We start from the raw sequence: 16,485 nt of genomic DNA, 5'->3' as shown, positions 1-16,485 counted from the left end.
AAACTAGCCAGTACATCTGTGTCGCCCAGGCTGGTCTTGAATTCCCCACCTTCCTGCTTCCCCCTGAGCACTGAGATCCCCTCTTTAAGTACAATAAGATAATAAACTCGGTACTTAAACATCTGTTATTGTTGTGTGTGCATCTATGATGAGGGGACACATAATGCCACAGCATATATGTCTAGGTCAGAGGGCAACTCTATGGAGTAGGTTCTCTCCATCTACCTAGATATGGGTTTCGATGCAAGTGCCTGTATCCATTCAGTGAACTCATTAACCTCCGCATTTGCTTTATGAGAAAAGGTCTTTCACTGAAACTCTATTTTACCAACATGGCTAGTCCTACTAGTCAATGAGCTTCCATATCTGCCTGTCTCCACAATTCCATAAGCCTGGCTTTTTACATGAGTTCTGGGGATCCAAACTCAGGTATTCATGTTGCGTAGTCATCTCAGCCCTAGCCTGGTATCTGTGGAAATCCTCTACGTCGTAATGTGTCAGCACCTGCGTGCATAGTCACTACACTCTAGCTACTCATTCTTCAGGTAGGGGACATTTTGAAACTGTGATACTGCTACTATCTTTGCATGCTTTCCTATCTTTTTTTTTTTTTAACAACTTTATGTGCATTGGTGTGAAGGTGTCAGATCCCCTGGAACTGGAGTTACAGACAATTGTGAGCTGCCATGTGGGTGCTGGAATTGAACCCAGGTCCTCTGAAAGAGCAACCAATGCTCTTAACCACTGAGCCATCTCTCTAGTCCACTTTCCTATCTTTTAGATATACACAGGAATAAAATCTTGGGTTAAAACTCTGATTAACACCTTGAAGTACTAAACTTTTTTCCAGAATGGCTAATAATTCCACTACACAGGTATGAAGGTTCTCATTTCTGCATCTTCCAAAGGCTTATTATTATCTAACTGCAAGCATCCTAGTTTACAGTACACCTCACTGCTGGCTTAGTTTGCTAACTGGTAATAACGTTCGTCTTTTCTTGTGCTTTTTGGCCATTTACCTATCTTCTTTGGGGAATGTCCTATTCAAATCAGTCAGTTTTTAACTGACTAGTTTAATGTTGTATTGGTGCATTGTAGTTTTTATGTATTCAAGACACAAGATGGCAGGTAAAAGCACTTACCCACAAGTCTAATGACCTGAGTTCAATACCTAGATCCCACAAGGTGGCCAAAGACCAGACTTCCAAAAGTTGATCTTTGATCTCCACACATATGTAGAACTATGCATACATGCACAGACACAAAAATAACAGTCTGAGCTTCAGAATCACCCAGGAAGATGTGTATGAAGTAGGTATGGTTATAAATAAGATAGTTTATGAACTGCAATTGTTTTTAAATGTACGTACAAGCTCAACTTGCTATTCTCTTTATATTTCTTTGAAAGTTTCTAAAACAAAACTGACTTCTGGTTTTCTGCAACTAGAAATAGTATTGTTAACTGGGTAAGTGGGTGACAACTGTATCTCTAAGGCCTAAATTTTCACCTTTGTAGCAAAAGCAAGAGGCTTGGATCATTAAATTACCAATGTTCCTGATAGTTCCATTTTTAAAAATTCAACTAAATATTAAGTTTACACTTCAAATCTGGCTTACCAATTCTAACAATGTACTAGAAAATATATTTAGCTAAATCTGATACAACTAAGTGAAAGAAAATATAACTGCCATAATTAACAATACAGCAAAAGAGCAGAGCAGTACAACTGCTCCTCAAACTCCCACAGAGCTACCTGGGCAAACCCACTGTGTGAGACTCAGGGCAAGCGTGCTAGGTGCAGCCAACCCAGGGCAGTGCGGATGCCTAAGCAGCCACATATCATCAGCTCAGGAAGAGTAACTAAAATCTGAAGTATGTATCATTCTCAAATAATGGGAAAGTTGAAAACCTGTATTAGGAAACTGCAATACCCTAAATCAAGGAACATCTGTTTCCTTCAGCTAAATCCCTCATTTTTGGAAAGGTCCTAGGTTACATTTCCCCAAAGCACCTTTTCTTCAAACACCACCTCCTTTAGAACATTCTCTACACTGTAGCCCAGTTTCATAATCTGGAGGTTGGGTCCTTATATGAGATCTTGTAGCTGAATTTCTCTCAGATAACAGGAAATACAGCAATGATAAGGTTTTCAAATGTCCAATGATAAAAAGCTAACCAAAAATGTTTTAATAAGCCCAAGGTGTTTGACGTTTGCTCGGCCATATCACATCATGACTTTACTACAGTCCCATGTCTGAACACGTGTGCACTGCACTCCATGAAATATTACATGCCTGAAACACCTCAGGCTCAGGTTCTAGACTATTATATGCTATAAACGTAGAGCTTTTATGCAGATCTTCTGCTCTTCTAGAGAAGAGAAACGTAATGGGGGCGCTGGGGACTGGATCAGTGGTTAAGAGAATTTGTTCTTCTTGCAGAGGGCCCAGCACCCACATGGCAGCTCACAACCATCTATTAATCCAGTTCCCAGGCTTCCAATGCCCTCTTCTGACCTCCACAGGCACCAGGCACACATGTGGTGCACAAATATACATGCAGGCATACGCATAAAACTTTTTTGAATTAAAAATTAAATCCAAAAAGATAGCAAATTGTATTTGAGGGTCAGTAAGACAGCTTCTAGGTAAAGGCATTTACTGCCAAGCCTGGCCAATGAGCCCAATCCCAGGCCCCACACGATGGAAAGATAGGACTGACTTCTGTAAGCTGTCTTCTGACACACACACTCTCTCTCTAAATAAATAAATACATGTAAGTTTTTTAAATTAAAAATTGCAGCATGAACTGCTGGTCTGAGTTTCATCAAAAGCCACCAAATGATTTGGGGCTTGGGTTTAGTACAGAATTTCCAACAGTTTCTTAATAGCTTTAAATATACTTCTGCCATTTCATGCTACATATTATGTGAAGTGTCATTCTCAGCACTGGTACATCTACCTCATTATAATGCAAAATTGTTTCATCTTTAACATATAGTAAAATTACATGTATACCAAGAACTGATTTAAAATAAATTTCTTTATGACTATCAGTAAATGTTTTATTTGTATACCTATTTTATATACCTATACACCCAGTGTGGGAAAAGTGTACAAGCCCTGTCGCAGAAATAACTTTGTTAAAGAAAGAAAATAAAAGAAAGCCATCAAATTCAGTAGCTTTATCAGAATACATCCACACACCCGTCCCTTTTGTGCTCAAGGCAGAGGTGAGTAGCCACAACAGATAAAATATAGTTCTCCAAAATGCAAATTATCTGGGCTTTCAAAGATTATGGCTTTTTACAGAAAAAGTTCGTTCTACAATGTAAAATACACTAAACAGTGCTAATAACTTTTCCTGCTTTTAAGTCTCAGTGCCAATGCTGGATCTCAGATCATCTATGAGATGTCTAAGTATATTACTCCCAACTTGTCTCTTTGCTCTCACCAACACAACTCTTCAACTGCAACCAAAGCATAAAGAACAGTTCTCTATGCACAAATCACTCCTGGGAGGAGAGGTTTCCACAACCTAGCTCCACCTATCCTATTCAACTTTCTAACCACTCCATATTTAAGAAATACTCCATTATTTTAGTTCCCTAAATACACCATGTTACCTCTTCCAGGTCCACCCAACACTTACACCAACAGACACACCTACATGCTTACCTACCTTGAACTTAGCAAAGCCATCTTCATGGTGCCTTCCCCGACGTGCCCAGGCCAGTTTTGTATAGCTGCCTTCCCTATGGGACCCACTGTACGAAGAACACATTTCCATTAAAGTGTTTCTTTGCTTCCCATAGTTCCTGTACCAATCTCATTCTTCAGCTAAGAACCCTGAGGCAGAGTGGATGGATGGCTAAAGGGCAGAGCTGGGAAGCTGGAAATCTGGGTCTCGCCCCTTCCTAGTGGCACCTTTTAAAGCGATTTACCTAACTCACTTTCTTTATCCAGGTAACAAAACTCTTGTGACAATTAAGAGTATTCTTTTTTTTAAACTATTTATTTATTTATTATGTATACAATATTCTGTCTGTGTGTATGCCTGCAGGCCAGAAGAGGGCACCAGACCCCATTACAGATGGTTGTGAGCCACCATGTGGTTGCTGGGAATTGAACTCAGAACCTTTGGAAGGGCAGGCAATGCTCTTAACCTCTGAGCCATCTCTCCAGCCCCAATAAAGAGTATTCTTACAAGCCAAGTGTTTTGCTCACAGTTAAGTGCTCCACAATTACTGGTTATCCTTAATAACCTTTGACATTTTACCCCTCAAACTCAGTTCAGAATTCAAATAGCTAACTAAGAGGAAGAAGTAAACAGGCTTCTTCAGCACACACATTATTTTCAGCTGTACACTTGATACTTCTATATGACCATTTAGATTCCAGAACTCACTGTCTTCATACTCGAGCTATTTAGGTTGGAATGACTTGTTAAGGTTTGCCTAAAAGCCTTCTCAGTTCTGTGCCCTAGGAAATCCCTCAAATCCACACAAGCCACAGGCATGCAGTGCCTGCAGAAACCAGAAGAGGGCACTGAATTCCCTAGGACTAGAGTTATAAGGCTGAGAGCTGACATGGGTGCAGAGAATCACGCCCTGGTCCTCTGGATGGGCAACGCGTCCTACCATTGGCCATCTCTCCAGTCCCTCATATTTATAAACTTTATGGCCAAACTCTCGGCCTGGAACACAGGGAAACATTAAATGTTATTAAATCTGCTTTTACAATCACTAGGGTCTATGAATCAAATAAAAAGGGAAGAAAAGGCTACTACAGAAAACACACTGACAATATCAATAGGAGACTCAGTGCCCAAACACAATGAAGAACAACTCTACAGGTCTAAGAATAGAAATGTCCAATCTTAACTTATCTAAGAAGCTGAAGGCATTATTTATAAAAAGGCAACCCTAATATCTATACATATAACGAATGTTCAGAAGAACCAAGAAAACTAAGAGGACAAAGAACAGTGTAAGACAGCAACATGCTATTCCAAAAGAAAAGAAAATTTGGTAGATAAAGAATTCTATAACCCAGAAACTCTGACAGTTCAGCCATTACCTTTCTCCTCTCTGACACCACTTGCCAAGACCACTGTCACAGCCTGGCAAGCTGTGCACTAAACATCTGATCAGCATCAGTATCTGACTGAAACTCTCTGGATCAAGAAAAAAAATCATTATTTTTCATCTTTTTAATCACTGTTTCAGAATAATTCCATATCATAACTGACATGAAAAGACTATGGCAAAACCATAGAAATAACACTTACATCTATGTGCCTAACTATTTTAATGCCCCTCTCTTCAAGATGAAAGACCAGACCTGGAAGTGACACTACAGCCATGCCTGTACTAACAACTGTACTAATCTTGCCTTATGAATGGTGTCCGTTATACAAGACAATGCCACTGACTCTGAAGCCAGGCTTTCTAGAAATACACTTTGTGACTTCTTTACTTGACAGCTAAAGTCGGTTATTTTTTTCTCCTTCAAGTGTTGTCCAGTATGTCATGACTCACTTAACTAAAATTCATTTCAGCAAATATATAGTAACTTTCATATATGTGACGATTTTTATCATATAAACCCTCTTGTCAAATAATATCATTTTCAGCATATATTCTAAAACACAGCATCAATTAAACTTTTTAACAGCAACAAAAAAAGCTGAACTGGGATGTTGATAAACATCTGTACTCCTACACTCATAACAGGCAGAAGGATAAGAAGTTCAAGACCAACCTAAGCTACACAGTGTCACAAACAAACAATCTGGGCTAACCATTTAACTTCCAGTTTACAGAAAATCCTGAGGATGGTGCAGAATATGAAGAGCAAACTTAACTACACCATGAGAAAAACCTGTGTCAGGACCTAATAGGCTCAGCCATATGAAACTGCTGATACTTGGTTATTTTGAACTGCAAAAATGATAATTTCCCATGGTGCAACACAATGTAAGAACACCGACCTTTATTCCTTTTCCAACAAATTAATGACACTTTTAAACATCAGGGAGCACAAGGGTGCACACACCTGTAATACCAGCACTACAAGAAGAAGTATCAATTAAAGTTCTAAACCAGCCTAGGCTATGCAACAAAGCTTGTCTCAAAAAAAAAAAAAAAAAAAAAAAAAAAAAAAAGTATGGTTGAAGGTGTAGCTCAGTCAGCAGTGGACTAGCCTAGCATGCGGAAGTCCTGGGTTTGATCCCCAGCACTACATAAGCAGGAGTATCAGCTCAAGGTCATCCTAGGCTATACAAGTATAAGGTCAATCTAGGTACATACACGAGGACCCTACATAAAACAAAAAAGGTCAAAATAAGTAAAATGGTGAGCAGACAACAGCCAAATGTGGAAGTAACTCAAGTATTTACTGATAGAATGAATAGACCAACAGTTCTCCACTTTCCCAATGCTAAGAATCTTTTGACCCCCCAACCATAAAATTATTTCCATTGCTATTCATAACTGCAATTCTGCTACTGTTGTGAATCATAATATAAATGCCTGCATTTTCTGATGGCCTTAGGTAATGCCTGTGAAAGGTTGTTCAACCCCCAGGTGGAGAACTGCTGTGACAGGCAAAAAAACCAAAAAAAACAAAAATGCAGTATGTAATACAATGGGATAGTAAAGGCAGGAAAATTTTATAAGTGCTATAATATGGATGAATCTTGAAAACATTATGCAAAGTGAAAATAAGCCAGTATCAAAAGGCCTGTGTCTCAATCCTCATCTAATAAGTGCATGCCTTAATCGCCAAATACTTTACCTGTCAGACTAAAATGTTTGCATTTTATTGGCAAAGTAGAAAGGAAAGATGGTATAGGATTAAAAGTCTCAGTTCAACACTGTACTGTGCCTTTTCCCTTGTTGGAAGTCTGAAGAAAAGATGGTCACGAGCAACTCTAGAGTCACCTGTGGAGTTCGACCAGGGTTCTCACTCTTGCTGTCTCCTCAAACCACCAGGGTCTGACGAGGAAATGGGTTAACATGTGCCAGCAGTGGTTGGTTCTTCAGCACACAAAGGACAAGTTTCATTCGGTTTACTAACTGACCTTTCTTGAATGAATGATTTAAGACCATCTATGCAGCAAGGGACCATGCTGGTCTTTGTACATAAAACGAAACAAAAACAAAAAAAAAAAAAACTTAAGACCATACAAGCACACACAAACACACACACATACATATATTTTGCAGGGCTGTTAAGACTGTTCAGTGGTCAAGAGCATTGGTTGCTCTTGCAGAGGACCTGGGCTTTAGCACCCTCATATTCTACAACATCTGTAAACTCCAGTTTCAGGGGATCCAACGCCCTCTTCTGGCTCCTCGAGCACCAGGAATACAGTTGGTACACAGACATACATGCAAGAAAAATACCCATATGCAGAAAATTAGTTAAGTATACACACACACACACACACACACACAAACACACATACACTTTGGGGAAATGATGTGCCAGTGGTATCTAGAATGGCTGTATTCATTAGACTGTTCCAGTACTTGCTTCGTTCCAACCATATTATGTAGCAGACAGTGAAGATATAGAGTGGTGCCCTCAAAAACCTCACAATCCAGTTGGGAGAACAGACAAAACACAATTCAATATATTACCACTGCTACAATAACAAAGATACATGCAAATTCTCTCAGGAGCAAAGAAAAGTACCTTGATCTAAAGTATTTAAGAAGCAGGGATTCGCCAATCAGCGGGAGGCAGAGGATATTTCAGTCGGCCAAATAGCCCTGAGAATAGAAATAGCCCTGGCAAAGAGGGGAGGATGTGACTCCAGATTAGGTATAAGCATATAAGAAGTTCAGTGCTGTAGAGCTTAAAGGGTGGGAAAGAGGAGGGGCAGTGAGGAGGAATAAAGCATCAGGCTTGCTGAAATGGCCTAGTGAATTAGAGAAAGGGCACCACCTGAGAAACTGTTTTACTGCCAGGCGACAGGCAGTAAGGCCCCACGTGCAGGGAAACAGTCAGAATAAAGCGGTGAGGCTAAACTCCAGACACCCCAAGAGTGACACTAACCGACGAGCATCTGACTGAAGGTGAAGGTGAGGAAGGAGTCCAAGAAGGGTCTCAGGTTTCAAATTTAGTCACAGCTAGGGTAATGAGAACACAAAGAAAGAACATGGCTTTACACGCGTTGAGCATGAGAAGCTGCTGAGGTGTCCCTACGAGCCCCTCCAGCAGAGGACTAAAATAGATTTCACTCCTGCTCTTGCCATCCCTCCCCGCCCCAGAGAAGTGATGGCTAACACTAAATGCACTGCTGGTGTAAACAGAACTTGTTCCTAAAGAAGACTCACGACAGATCCCAACATATGCCTAAACTCAATGGATAGATAGGCAGTGGAGCTGGCAAAGCCAAAATGAAGCCAAGGGTGAAGGAACTAGGAAAAGCATACTCCCCATTAGGAAATTCAAGGAAACTGGTACAGATGACAGAAATTCCTGAAAAACATCACATGTTGCAAATTTAGTAAAGGACAAAGAAATACCAGGATGCTGGAGCAATTAAACACCTTTAAGGCACTGAATGTAGTTAAACAGAGCTAAAAAAAAAAAAAAAAAGAGAGAATGGGTGGATACCAAAATCACTCTGTTCAACTGCTATTATTTACGAAGGCTAAATATCAATGTGCTAGTAAAAATAAATATGAACTAGTATGAAATTTTTACTAATCTTCCTTCTAGTTCACATTCAAGGATGACTTTGTTTACTTTACAGAAGTAAATTACCACAAAATAGATTAAGTTTGCTCCAAAAGAAATTATTACTATCTACAATAAGGGGCTGTCTGGAGAAGAGCACTTACTATCTGGCATGAGAATTCACTTTCCAGCACCAATGGGAGGCAGCTACAAATATCTGTAACTCTTAACTCCAGGGCATCGGATGCCCTCTTATGGATTCTGAGGGCATCTGCACTTATGTGCACATAACCATAAACACACACACACACACACACACACACACACATTTACAACATCTTTTTAAAGTTTTAATTTTTAAAAACGTATAAAAAGCAGATCTTACAACACTGTCTTTCATCCTTAAATACAAAGTTTTAAAAAGTATATTATCTAGTCCCTTTTCTCAAATAGTATGTATGAAACTTTACCTGCCAATCACATGACCAGCAACACTGGTCGCATATTTTAAAACAGTATACACGTAGACTGGATTGTTGAACATCACGGTACTCTATTTCAGACAAGTGAAAAGAAAATCACTTAGGAAAGCACTAGAAAATAGAAAGCAATAGTACAGAACGCAGGCCAGTCAGCAAAGACTTTATGGGGACCTTCTGAAGGGTCCGTTCAATCTTACTGATTCTAGAGGCAGATGGAGGAGTCTGAGTAGAGAAGAGTTTACATGAGTAAACCCAATTCAAAGGACAGCCAGTGAGTTATAATAGAACTGCATGGACAAGGTCACAGAGAATGACTTACCAATAGAATGTCTACAGATAAAGAAACAATCTTGGAATTGCTAATTGAATTTGAAAATGAAAAATGTGTTTTATCCTTGGCACTAAATCTAAAGTATAAATGTTTGAGTGTTTGCTAACCCAAGAATATGGGTTATTATTTCCTTGATAAAACAATCTCGCTTTTAATAAGAACAAAACCTTACAAGAGAAAAAAAAAGGCAAACAAATTCAATGATAAATTGTGTATGATTAGCAAGGTTTTAAAGCACCAAAATAGGAACGCTATGACATGGTCCTCCAGGCGTGCTTCACTCACGGTAAGCTGTACTTTCCATCAGTGGAGGAAAGCACACTGAGCAAAACTTCCTTCTAATTTAGTCACAGTGCTCTGACAGCACAGGCCTCAAGTTTCCCCGACAGCATACAGGATGCCCATGGCCAACTAATAATTCATATTAACTCTTAACATCATAAATACTCATTAAGTATTAAGGTTTCTGTCTTAGTTACTGTTCTGTTGTTATGAGGAGATGTCACGAGCCAAGTAATTTACAAAAGAAAGCTTTTAATTGGGGGCTTGCTTACAGTTTCAGAGGGTTAAACCAAGACCATCATGGCCCAGAGTGCAGAGGCAGGCAGGCAGGCAGCTGAGAGCTCACATCTGATTCGCAAGTTTCAGGCAGAAAGAAGGAAGAGCAACTAGGTCTGAGGTGGGCTTTTGACACCTCAAAGCCCACCTCAAGTGACACATCATCTCCAACAAGCCAACACCTCCTAATCCTTCCTACGTAGTTCCACCAACTGGAACCAACCATTCAAACATATGAGCCTTATCCAAACCATCAGGTTTTTGTTTGTTTTAGGTTTTTTTTGGTTTTTCGAGACAGGTTTTCTCTGTAGCTTTGGAGCCTGTCCTGGAACTAGCTCTTATAGACCAAGCTGGCCTCGAACTCACAGAGAGCCTCTTGCCTCTGAGCGCTGGGATTAAAGGCGTGCACCACCATCGCCCAGCAAACCATCAGTTTCTTAACTTGTTATTATTAATTATTGATAAAAATGTCATATCCATGCCATCCAGACAGCTCAGTGGGTAAAGAAGCTTGCCACCAAGCCTGGCAACCTAAGTTTGATCCCTACCCATGGAAAAAAAGAACAAACTCCTTTAAGCTGTCCTCTGACTGCCAGAAGTATGCTATGGGACACATGCACCAAATAAATAAATAAATATAAATAAAATCCAATGCAAAAACAAAGTCATCTCCTTGAGTGCATAAACAAGACAAGGTTAACATGGGTTCCAGTTCCCTGAATGTTACGTTTTAGAAGAACTCACGCTGGGTGGTAGTGGCACACGCCTTTAATCCCAGCACTTGGGAGGCAGAGGCAGGTGGATCTCTGTGAGTTCGAAACCAGTCTGGTCTACAAGAGCTAGTGCCAGGACAGGCTCCAAAGCCACAGAGAAACCCTGTCTCAAAAAACAAAACAAAAAGGAGAACTCACTAAGCAGAATATTTGTTTTGCACACCTTTTTATATTTGAAAAGAAAAAACAACTTTCTTTAAAAAAAAGCTTTAGAGTCAATGCTTTATATGAAAATGTTTAGTACTGAGATCCAAATTCAGACCTTTTTCCTCTTCAATGTCTTTCTAGGTTGGCTATAAAAATGACTCCCTTACCCAAGCTTCAAGTCACTAAAAGTTCCCTACCTCCACCTGTGCACTCAGGCCAATTATCCTCTTCTGTGAACTTCATACAAAAAAGAATGAGGAAGAGGAGAAAGAGCAAGAGGGAGGGAAAAATGCTGAGGAGGATCATCAGACCTCATTTCTGGAAACTCTCTCCTCAGACAAGATCACAACCCTCTTCCACCAGACCAACTCTACACATTGCTCTCGATACTTTTTCCACTGCTCTCATCTCGACGCCATCTCTGTCTCTGCACAGAATAAATTTCTGAGATCTTCCTACTAAGCAAAACCTTCCAAGGGTCACACCTGGCATGTGTATTCTGGAACCAACAGAGGCCATATAGAAGTCTCAGGTTCACCCCTGATGGAATCACACCTTCTTCACCTGGGACTTTATTCACTCATTCCTCATCTGCTCATCTCAAGATTGATACAATCTCCGGTATTTTGTCTCTCCAAAGCCCTCTTGGCGGAAAGTCTGTAAGACCTCCCTACAACCCTCTGTCTACTCACTCACAATCCCTGCATAACTGCCTTCTTATTTTCCTTATTTATCAGCTGAATGCATAAACTGGGACTTTTCAATTAGTACTTCTAAAATTCCAAAGGCCTCCTACCTTCTCCTGCCTTCCCCTCCCACAGTTAATCCCTTCTGCTTCATTCATTCACTTATTTTTTGAGGTAGGGTGTCACGTAGCCAAGGATGACCTTGAACTCCTAACTTCCTGCCTCCTGGTCCCTAGTGCTGGGATTACAGAGACTGCACACAGACTTCTCCGACTCTTCAGGATCAGTTCATTCCCATTTATCTGTTAGGAATCAACCAGACCTCATCACTGTTTGGAAGCCAACTTCCCTCACCCAGTGTAGGGTTTTCTCACAGACTGACTGTAAGCTCAAGGCACAGGCTGAATCTTTTTATATGAGCAAGGCCAAGCATTACAGGCACCTAACAGTCATTTAGCAAATGAATGCTCAGACATGACCAGCGTATTACATAAATGTTGACATTCTGTGTCAAAGTACTTTTTTCTCTAGTAAAGTAAGGACAATGCCACACCTAACTCACAAGGATTAAATGGGGGTAGCAAGCTCTTAGTACAGCAGTGTCTAACACAGAACTACCATTTGAATGCCTGCTCTCTCATGTCTTAGTTGTACTAACATATCCTTGGATATGGAATGTGAGCAAAGTCAGGCAGAATGGCTTGGCAACTCCTGTCTTCCTCAGGCATCCACGAGCCCCTGGTCATCTTCTGATGAGGAGCAGCTATGCTACGGAGCTACCCCATGCAAAAGGCCTTACTAAGTATCACTAAACAAACTACAAGTAAATTATGACAAAAACTCACACCAACATCCCGAAGAGGAAAGAATGAACACACAATACGAGCATCCACACGAACTATGCAGGTTTTGCTTACAGTAATAAAAGGCAGCCTCATAGCCGGGCAGTGGTGGTGCATGCCTTTAATCCCAGCACTCGGGAGGCAGAGGCAGGCGGATCTCTGTGAGTTCGAGACCAGCCTGGTCTACAAGAGCTAGCTCCAGGACAGGCTCTAAAGCTGCAGAGAAACCCTGTCTCGGAGAAGAAAAAAAAAAAAGGCAGCCTCATTAAAAATCACCGGTGGGACTGGGTGTGGTGGCCCATGCCTGAAATCCCAGCAATTGGGGAGCCTGAGGCAGGATTATTTTTGTATGCTTGACCAGCCTGCCCTGCAATGAGGCCCTGTCTCAAAAAGAAAACAAACAAACAAATAACAAAAAAGGCCAGAGAGATTACTCGTGTACACAAACACATACATTACTGATGGAAAAAGATCAAAACTGTCTTATTTTAAAAAAAAGAGAGAGACTGATGGCTGTTCCAGTTGCTAGGTTAGGTTTCACTTTTGTTTGGAAGTAGTTCTCAAAAAGGAAACTTACAAGTGATCAGGACAGAGAGATCGATGCAGTCTCATTCAAATGGGAATTCCACAAGATAGTCCCCCCAGGTTTTTCCCAATTCATACTTAACTCTGTAGCTCTGAGAAATGCCCCAGCTTCATCTGCTTCTCTACTAAATCAAACCCTGTTATTTACTAGCCTCTTAGCAAAAATTACAGGACTATACAAATCATATTACCTACTATTAAAATAGAGAAGAGGGTATGGGCTTAAAACTATTCCCCCATCAAATCGAGGGGTCGAGTCCCAGTGAAGTTTGTGCTATTACACTTCACTGGTTTTAGTAGGAGCAGAGAGACCTCTAGCGCTACCTCAATAAGCGGAGTTTGCAAATAGTAGCAGCTAATGTCACCTTAATGAGACAATGGCAACATGCTGAGTAGCAGCTAACTGAGTGACCACAATGAATGTTTACAGTTTTGCAACCATTTGGAAAATCTACCAGCCTGGTGGCATGTGGTATACACAAGGACGTAGGAATCTATGTATCCAATTCATTTCGGCAAAACGGGTCAAAGAAATTATTTTCCTACTAGTCACGCTCCCACTCCAAGATGAGCTTTAAAAAAAAAGAAGAAGAAAAGAAAAAAAAAAAAAGAACCCCAGATCAGAGGTCTGCATAACCTCTTTCTCAAAGCTTCAACACAATGGATGGTAAACTATTGTCCACCTTTAGCTCGCTCCAAATGCCAGCAGTCACAGGGGTATGAGCTGCAACAGCTCGGGAAGACCGGTCCAAAGGACAGCACTGGAATATAAGAAAATGGTCTTGGCGCATCCTACCCTCCCCCATCCCCACCCTCAAACAAGTCAGTTACCCGGCTGGTCCCCACCCCCCTCTGAGGGCTGCCACCGCCCGCCTGGGCCCGGCTCGCACAAGGTTGGCGCTGGGACCGAGGCTCCATGTGCGGCAGCGCGGGAGGCTGCACCGGCTGCGGACGCGAGCGGCGGCCCGGCCCCGGCGGTGCGGTCGGCACGCGGGGCGGCAGCATCCCGGTCCGTCCTCCCGCGCGGCCCGCGGACCCCGCCTCGGCTCCACATCCCTTCCCCTCCGACAGCAGGCCGCGCCCGCGCGGCGGCGCCGAGCGCCCAGCGGTCCCCGGTGTCCGCGCTGGCCGCTCAGAAGGCGGCTGCAGCCCGGGCCGAAGCGCCCCGAGGCGGCGGCCAACTCCGACTGACCGCCAGCCGGCGAGAGCCAGCGGCCACGGGCCCCTGCCCCTCCCCTCCCGGCCGCCCGGCCCGGCCAAACGCGAAGCACACTCGCCTCCACATCGCGGCCCTTGTTCTTGAAGCTCTTGATGCGGTGGTTCTCCAAGCCGGGGTTCTCGGCCATGGCTGCGCGCGGCTCCGGCGGCGGCTGCTCCTGCGGCGGCGGCGGCGGCGAGTCGAGCGGGAGGGGACGGAGGGGGAGGAGCGCGCGCTCCGTGACGCCCGGAGCGCGAGGTGGCCGCGGCGCGGGGGCGGCGCTGAGGAGCGGCGCGCGCCGGGAGAGGCCGGGGCGCTGGCCTGCTGGCTGTCGCGGTGACCCTGCCCTCACCCCACCGTAGTGCCTCCCCACCGCCGCTAGTCATGTGCTAGAAATGGAGCCAGCGACCTAGCAGCTTTTACCGCCATCCCTGACGTGAGGCGGCGGGCGGGAACTACAATTCCCAGCATGCCCGGGCGCTGGTCTGAGCCACGCCGGGAGAGGGCGAGGAGCATGCCGGGAGGGCTGTGCGCGCGCTTTCGGCGCGGCGCTTTCCGAGCGCGGGCTCGAAGCCCCACCTCTGGGCGGGGTGGTGGGCGGGGCTTCTCCGGCGATGGCACCTTGCGGCCTATCGGGAACGAGAGGCGGGGCTCCCGGGGGCGCACCTTGCTCCCTACCGCTTGGAAAATTAGAAAAAAAACGGCCACGCGTGCTCTGTGCTTTTGGCTTCTTTGGGGTCTCCTCAAATAGCAGCCACCCCCAAACCCTTTTCTCTTGCTCTGCCTCGGTTTTATAAATAGCATACTTGTTTCCACTCCCCAGATACATGACAGTGTGATGTGTGTGTTTATGCTTGGGTTACCTTGCTTGCACCGTTAAGAAGCTCAACAAAGCACAGACTTTGTTGGTCTCAAGAATCTGTCAGATCAGCCTAGGCGATGGTGGCGCACGCCTTTAATCCCAGCACTCGGGAGGCAGAGGCAGGTGGATCTCTGTGAGTTCAAGACCATCCTGGTCTACAAGAGCTAGTTCCAGAACCGGCTCCAGAGGCACAGAGAAACCCTGTCTCGAAAAATAAGAAAGAAAGAAAGAAAGAAAGAAAGAAAGAAAGAAAGAAAGAAAGAAAGAAAGAAAGAAAGAAAGAAAGAAAGAATCTGTCAGATCAACACAGTACTTAATAAGTTCTCTCAAAAAAAAGAAAAACCCAGCGTTCTAGCATGTCCTGATTTCTCCCAAACATCCTTGTGCGACCTTCACTTTGGCAGCCCCTACCTTCCTGTGTCCCCACGCCTCACAGACAGTCCACCTTAACACACAATCTAGCCTTCCGGCTATAATCACCCTGTGGCAGCAGACTCCGGCCTGCCTTCTCCCTTTAGCGTCATGGAAGAAATAACAGAGAGAAATTTGGAACAATAACAGCTTTTTTTTTTCAGCAGGTGGATTTTGTTTATGTATTAGAATATTACATTTCAGAATCTTCTGCAGATGTAAGCCCGTATGCAGTGTTATACTCCATATGATCGAAATGAGCCGGGTCAGTTTGGTTGAAACATACCATAAAGAATTCAGTTAAGACAATCTTCAAAAGAAAAGAGACCTGAAAGAACCTGAGGGCCAAGAGTTAGGAACTGAAAGGCCTTTAGTGGTCAAGCTGTCACCCGCATTTGTTTTGTGAGTGGCCAGTTGTGTGGTCATTTGCTGATTACAAGCCCATGTAAAGGTCTTACACCATCTTTGCCCTACTGGAGTGTGATCTACTGATGCCAGAAGTGCTTTCTCAGGGAAAACAAAAAAACTGTTCTCTTTTTTCTCTATTTTATTTTTAAAACGATTTTAACTGTACTCCCCTCTTTTTATTTCTTTCTTTTTTAAAAATAAATTAAATCAATTTTTTTCGCTGGACTTCAAGTCCTCAGTGTATCACCTTTGATCCTGGTCAGACCACTCACTTGAAGGAGACAAAGGACAAAACAAAATAAAGAAAGGTGGGAGAAACACTTACCTGTGATTAGCATTACGATAACAGCTCGGTCTTCAGAAGTAGAACTTTTTTGTTTGCCACTCTCAATCGACTGGAAGGAAAACATGCACCATAGCTCAGTTTCCTTTATCATTTGCCAGGAATTCCTTTGTGAGGGCTTTATCTCCTCTGCCACCTCTCTTTACCTAGGACATGTTTGGTGAGTGC

At 43.1% G+C, this 16,485-nt stretch overlaps 1 protein-coding gene across 2 annotated transcripts in view; it reads right to left on the bottom strand.

Annotated features, from left to right (window-relative positions):
- Positions 1–14,484, bottom strand: part of Kpna3 (karyopherin subunit alpha 3) — a 73,122-nt gene extending 58,638 nt beyond the window's left edge. For both annotated transcript variants that reach the window (XM_038310349.1, XM_038310350.1), the window contains exon 1: positions 14,373–14,484. In XM_038310349.1, coding sequence (XP_038166277.1) covers positions 14,373–14,441 — 69 coding nt within the window. In that variant the 5' untranslated portion in view covers positions 14,442–14,484. The remainder of the gene's footprint in view (positions 1–14,372) is intronic.
- Between the last annotated feature and the right edge of the window lie 2,001 nt (positions 14,485–16,485).

Source organism: Arvicola amphibius, chromosome 13 (assembly GCF_903992535.2).
Source record: "Arvicola amphibius chromosome 13, mArvAmp1.2, whole genome shotgun sequence".
Taxonomy (NCBI): domain Eukaryota; kingdom Metazoa; phylum Chordata; class Mammalia; order Rodentia; family Cricetidae; genus Arvicola; species Arvicola amphibius.
The sequence above is the reverse complement of the archived record's forward strand: the minus strand, read 5'-3'. Positions and strand labels throughout refer to the sequence as shown.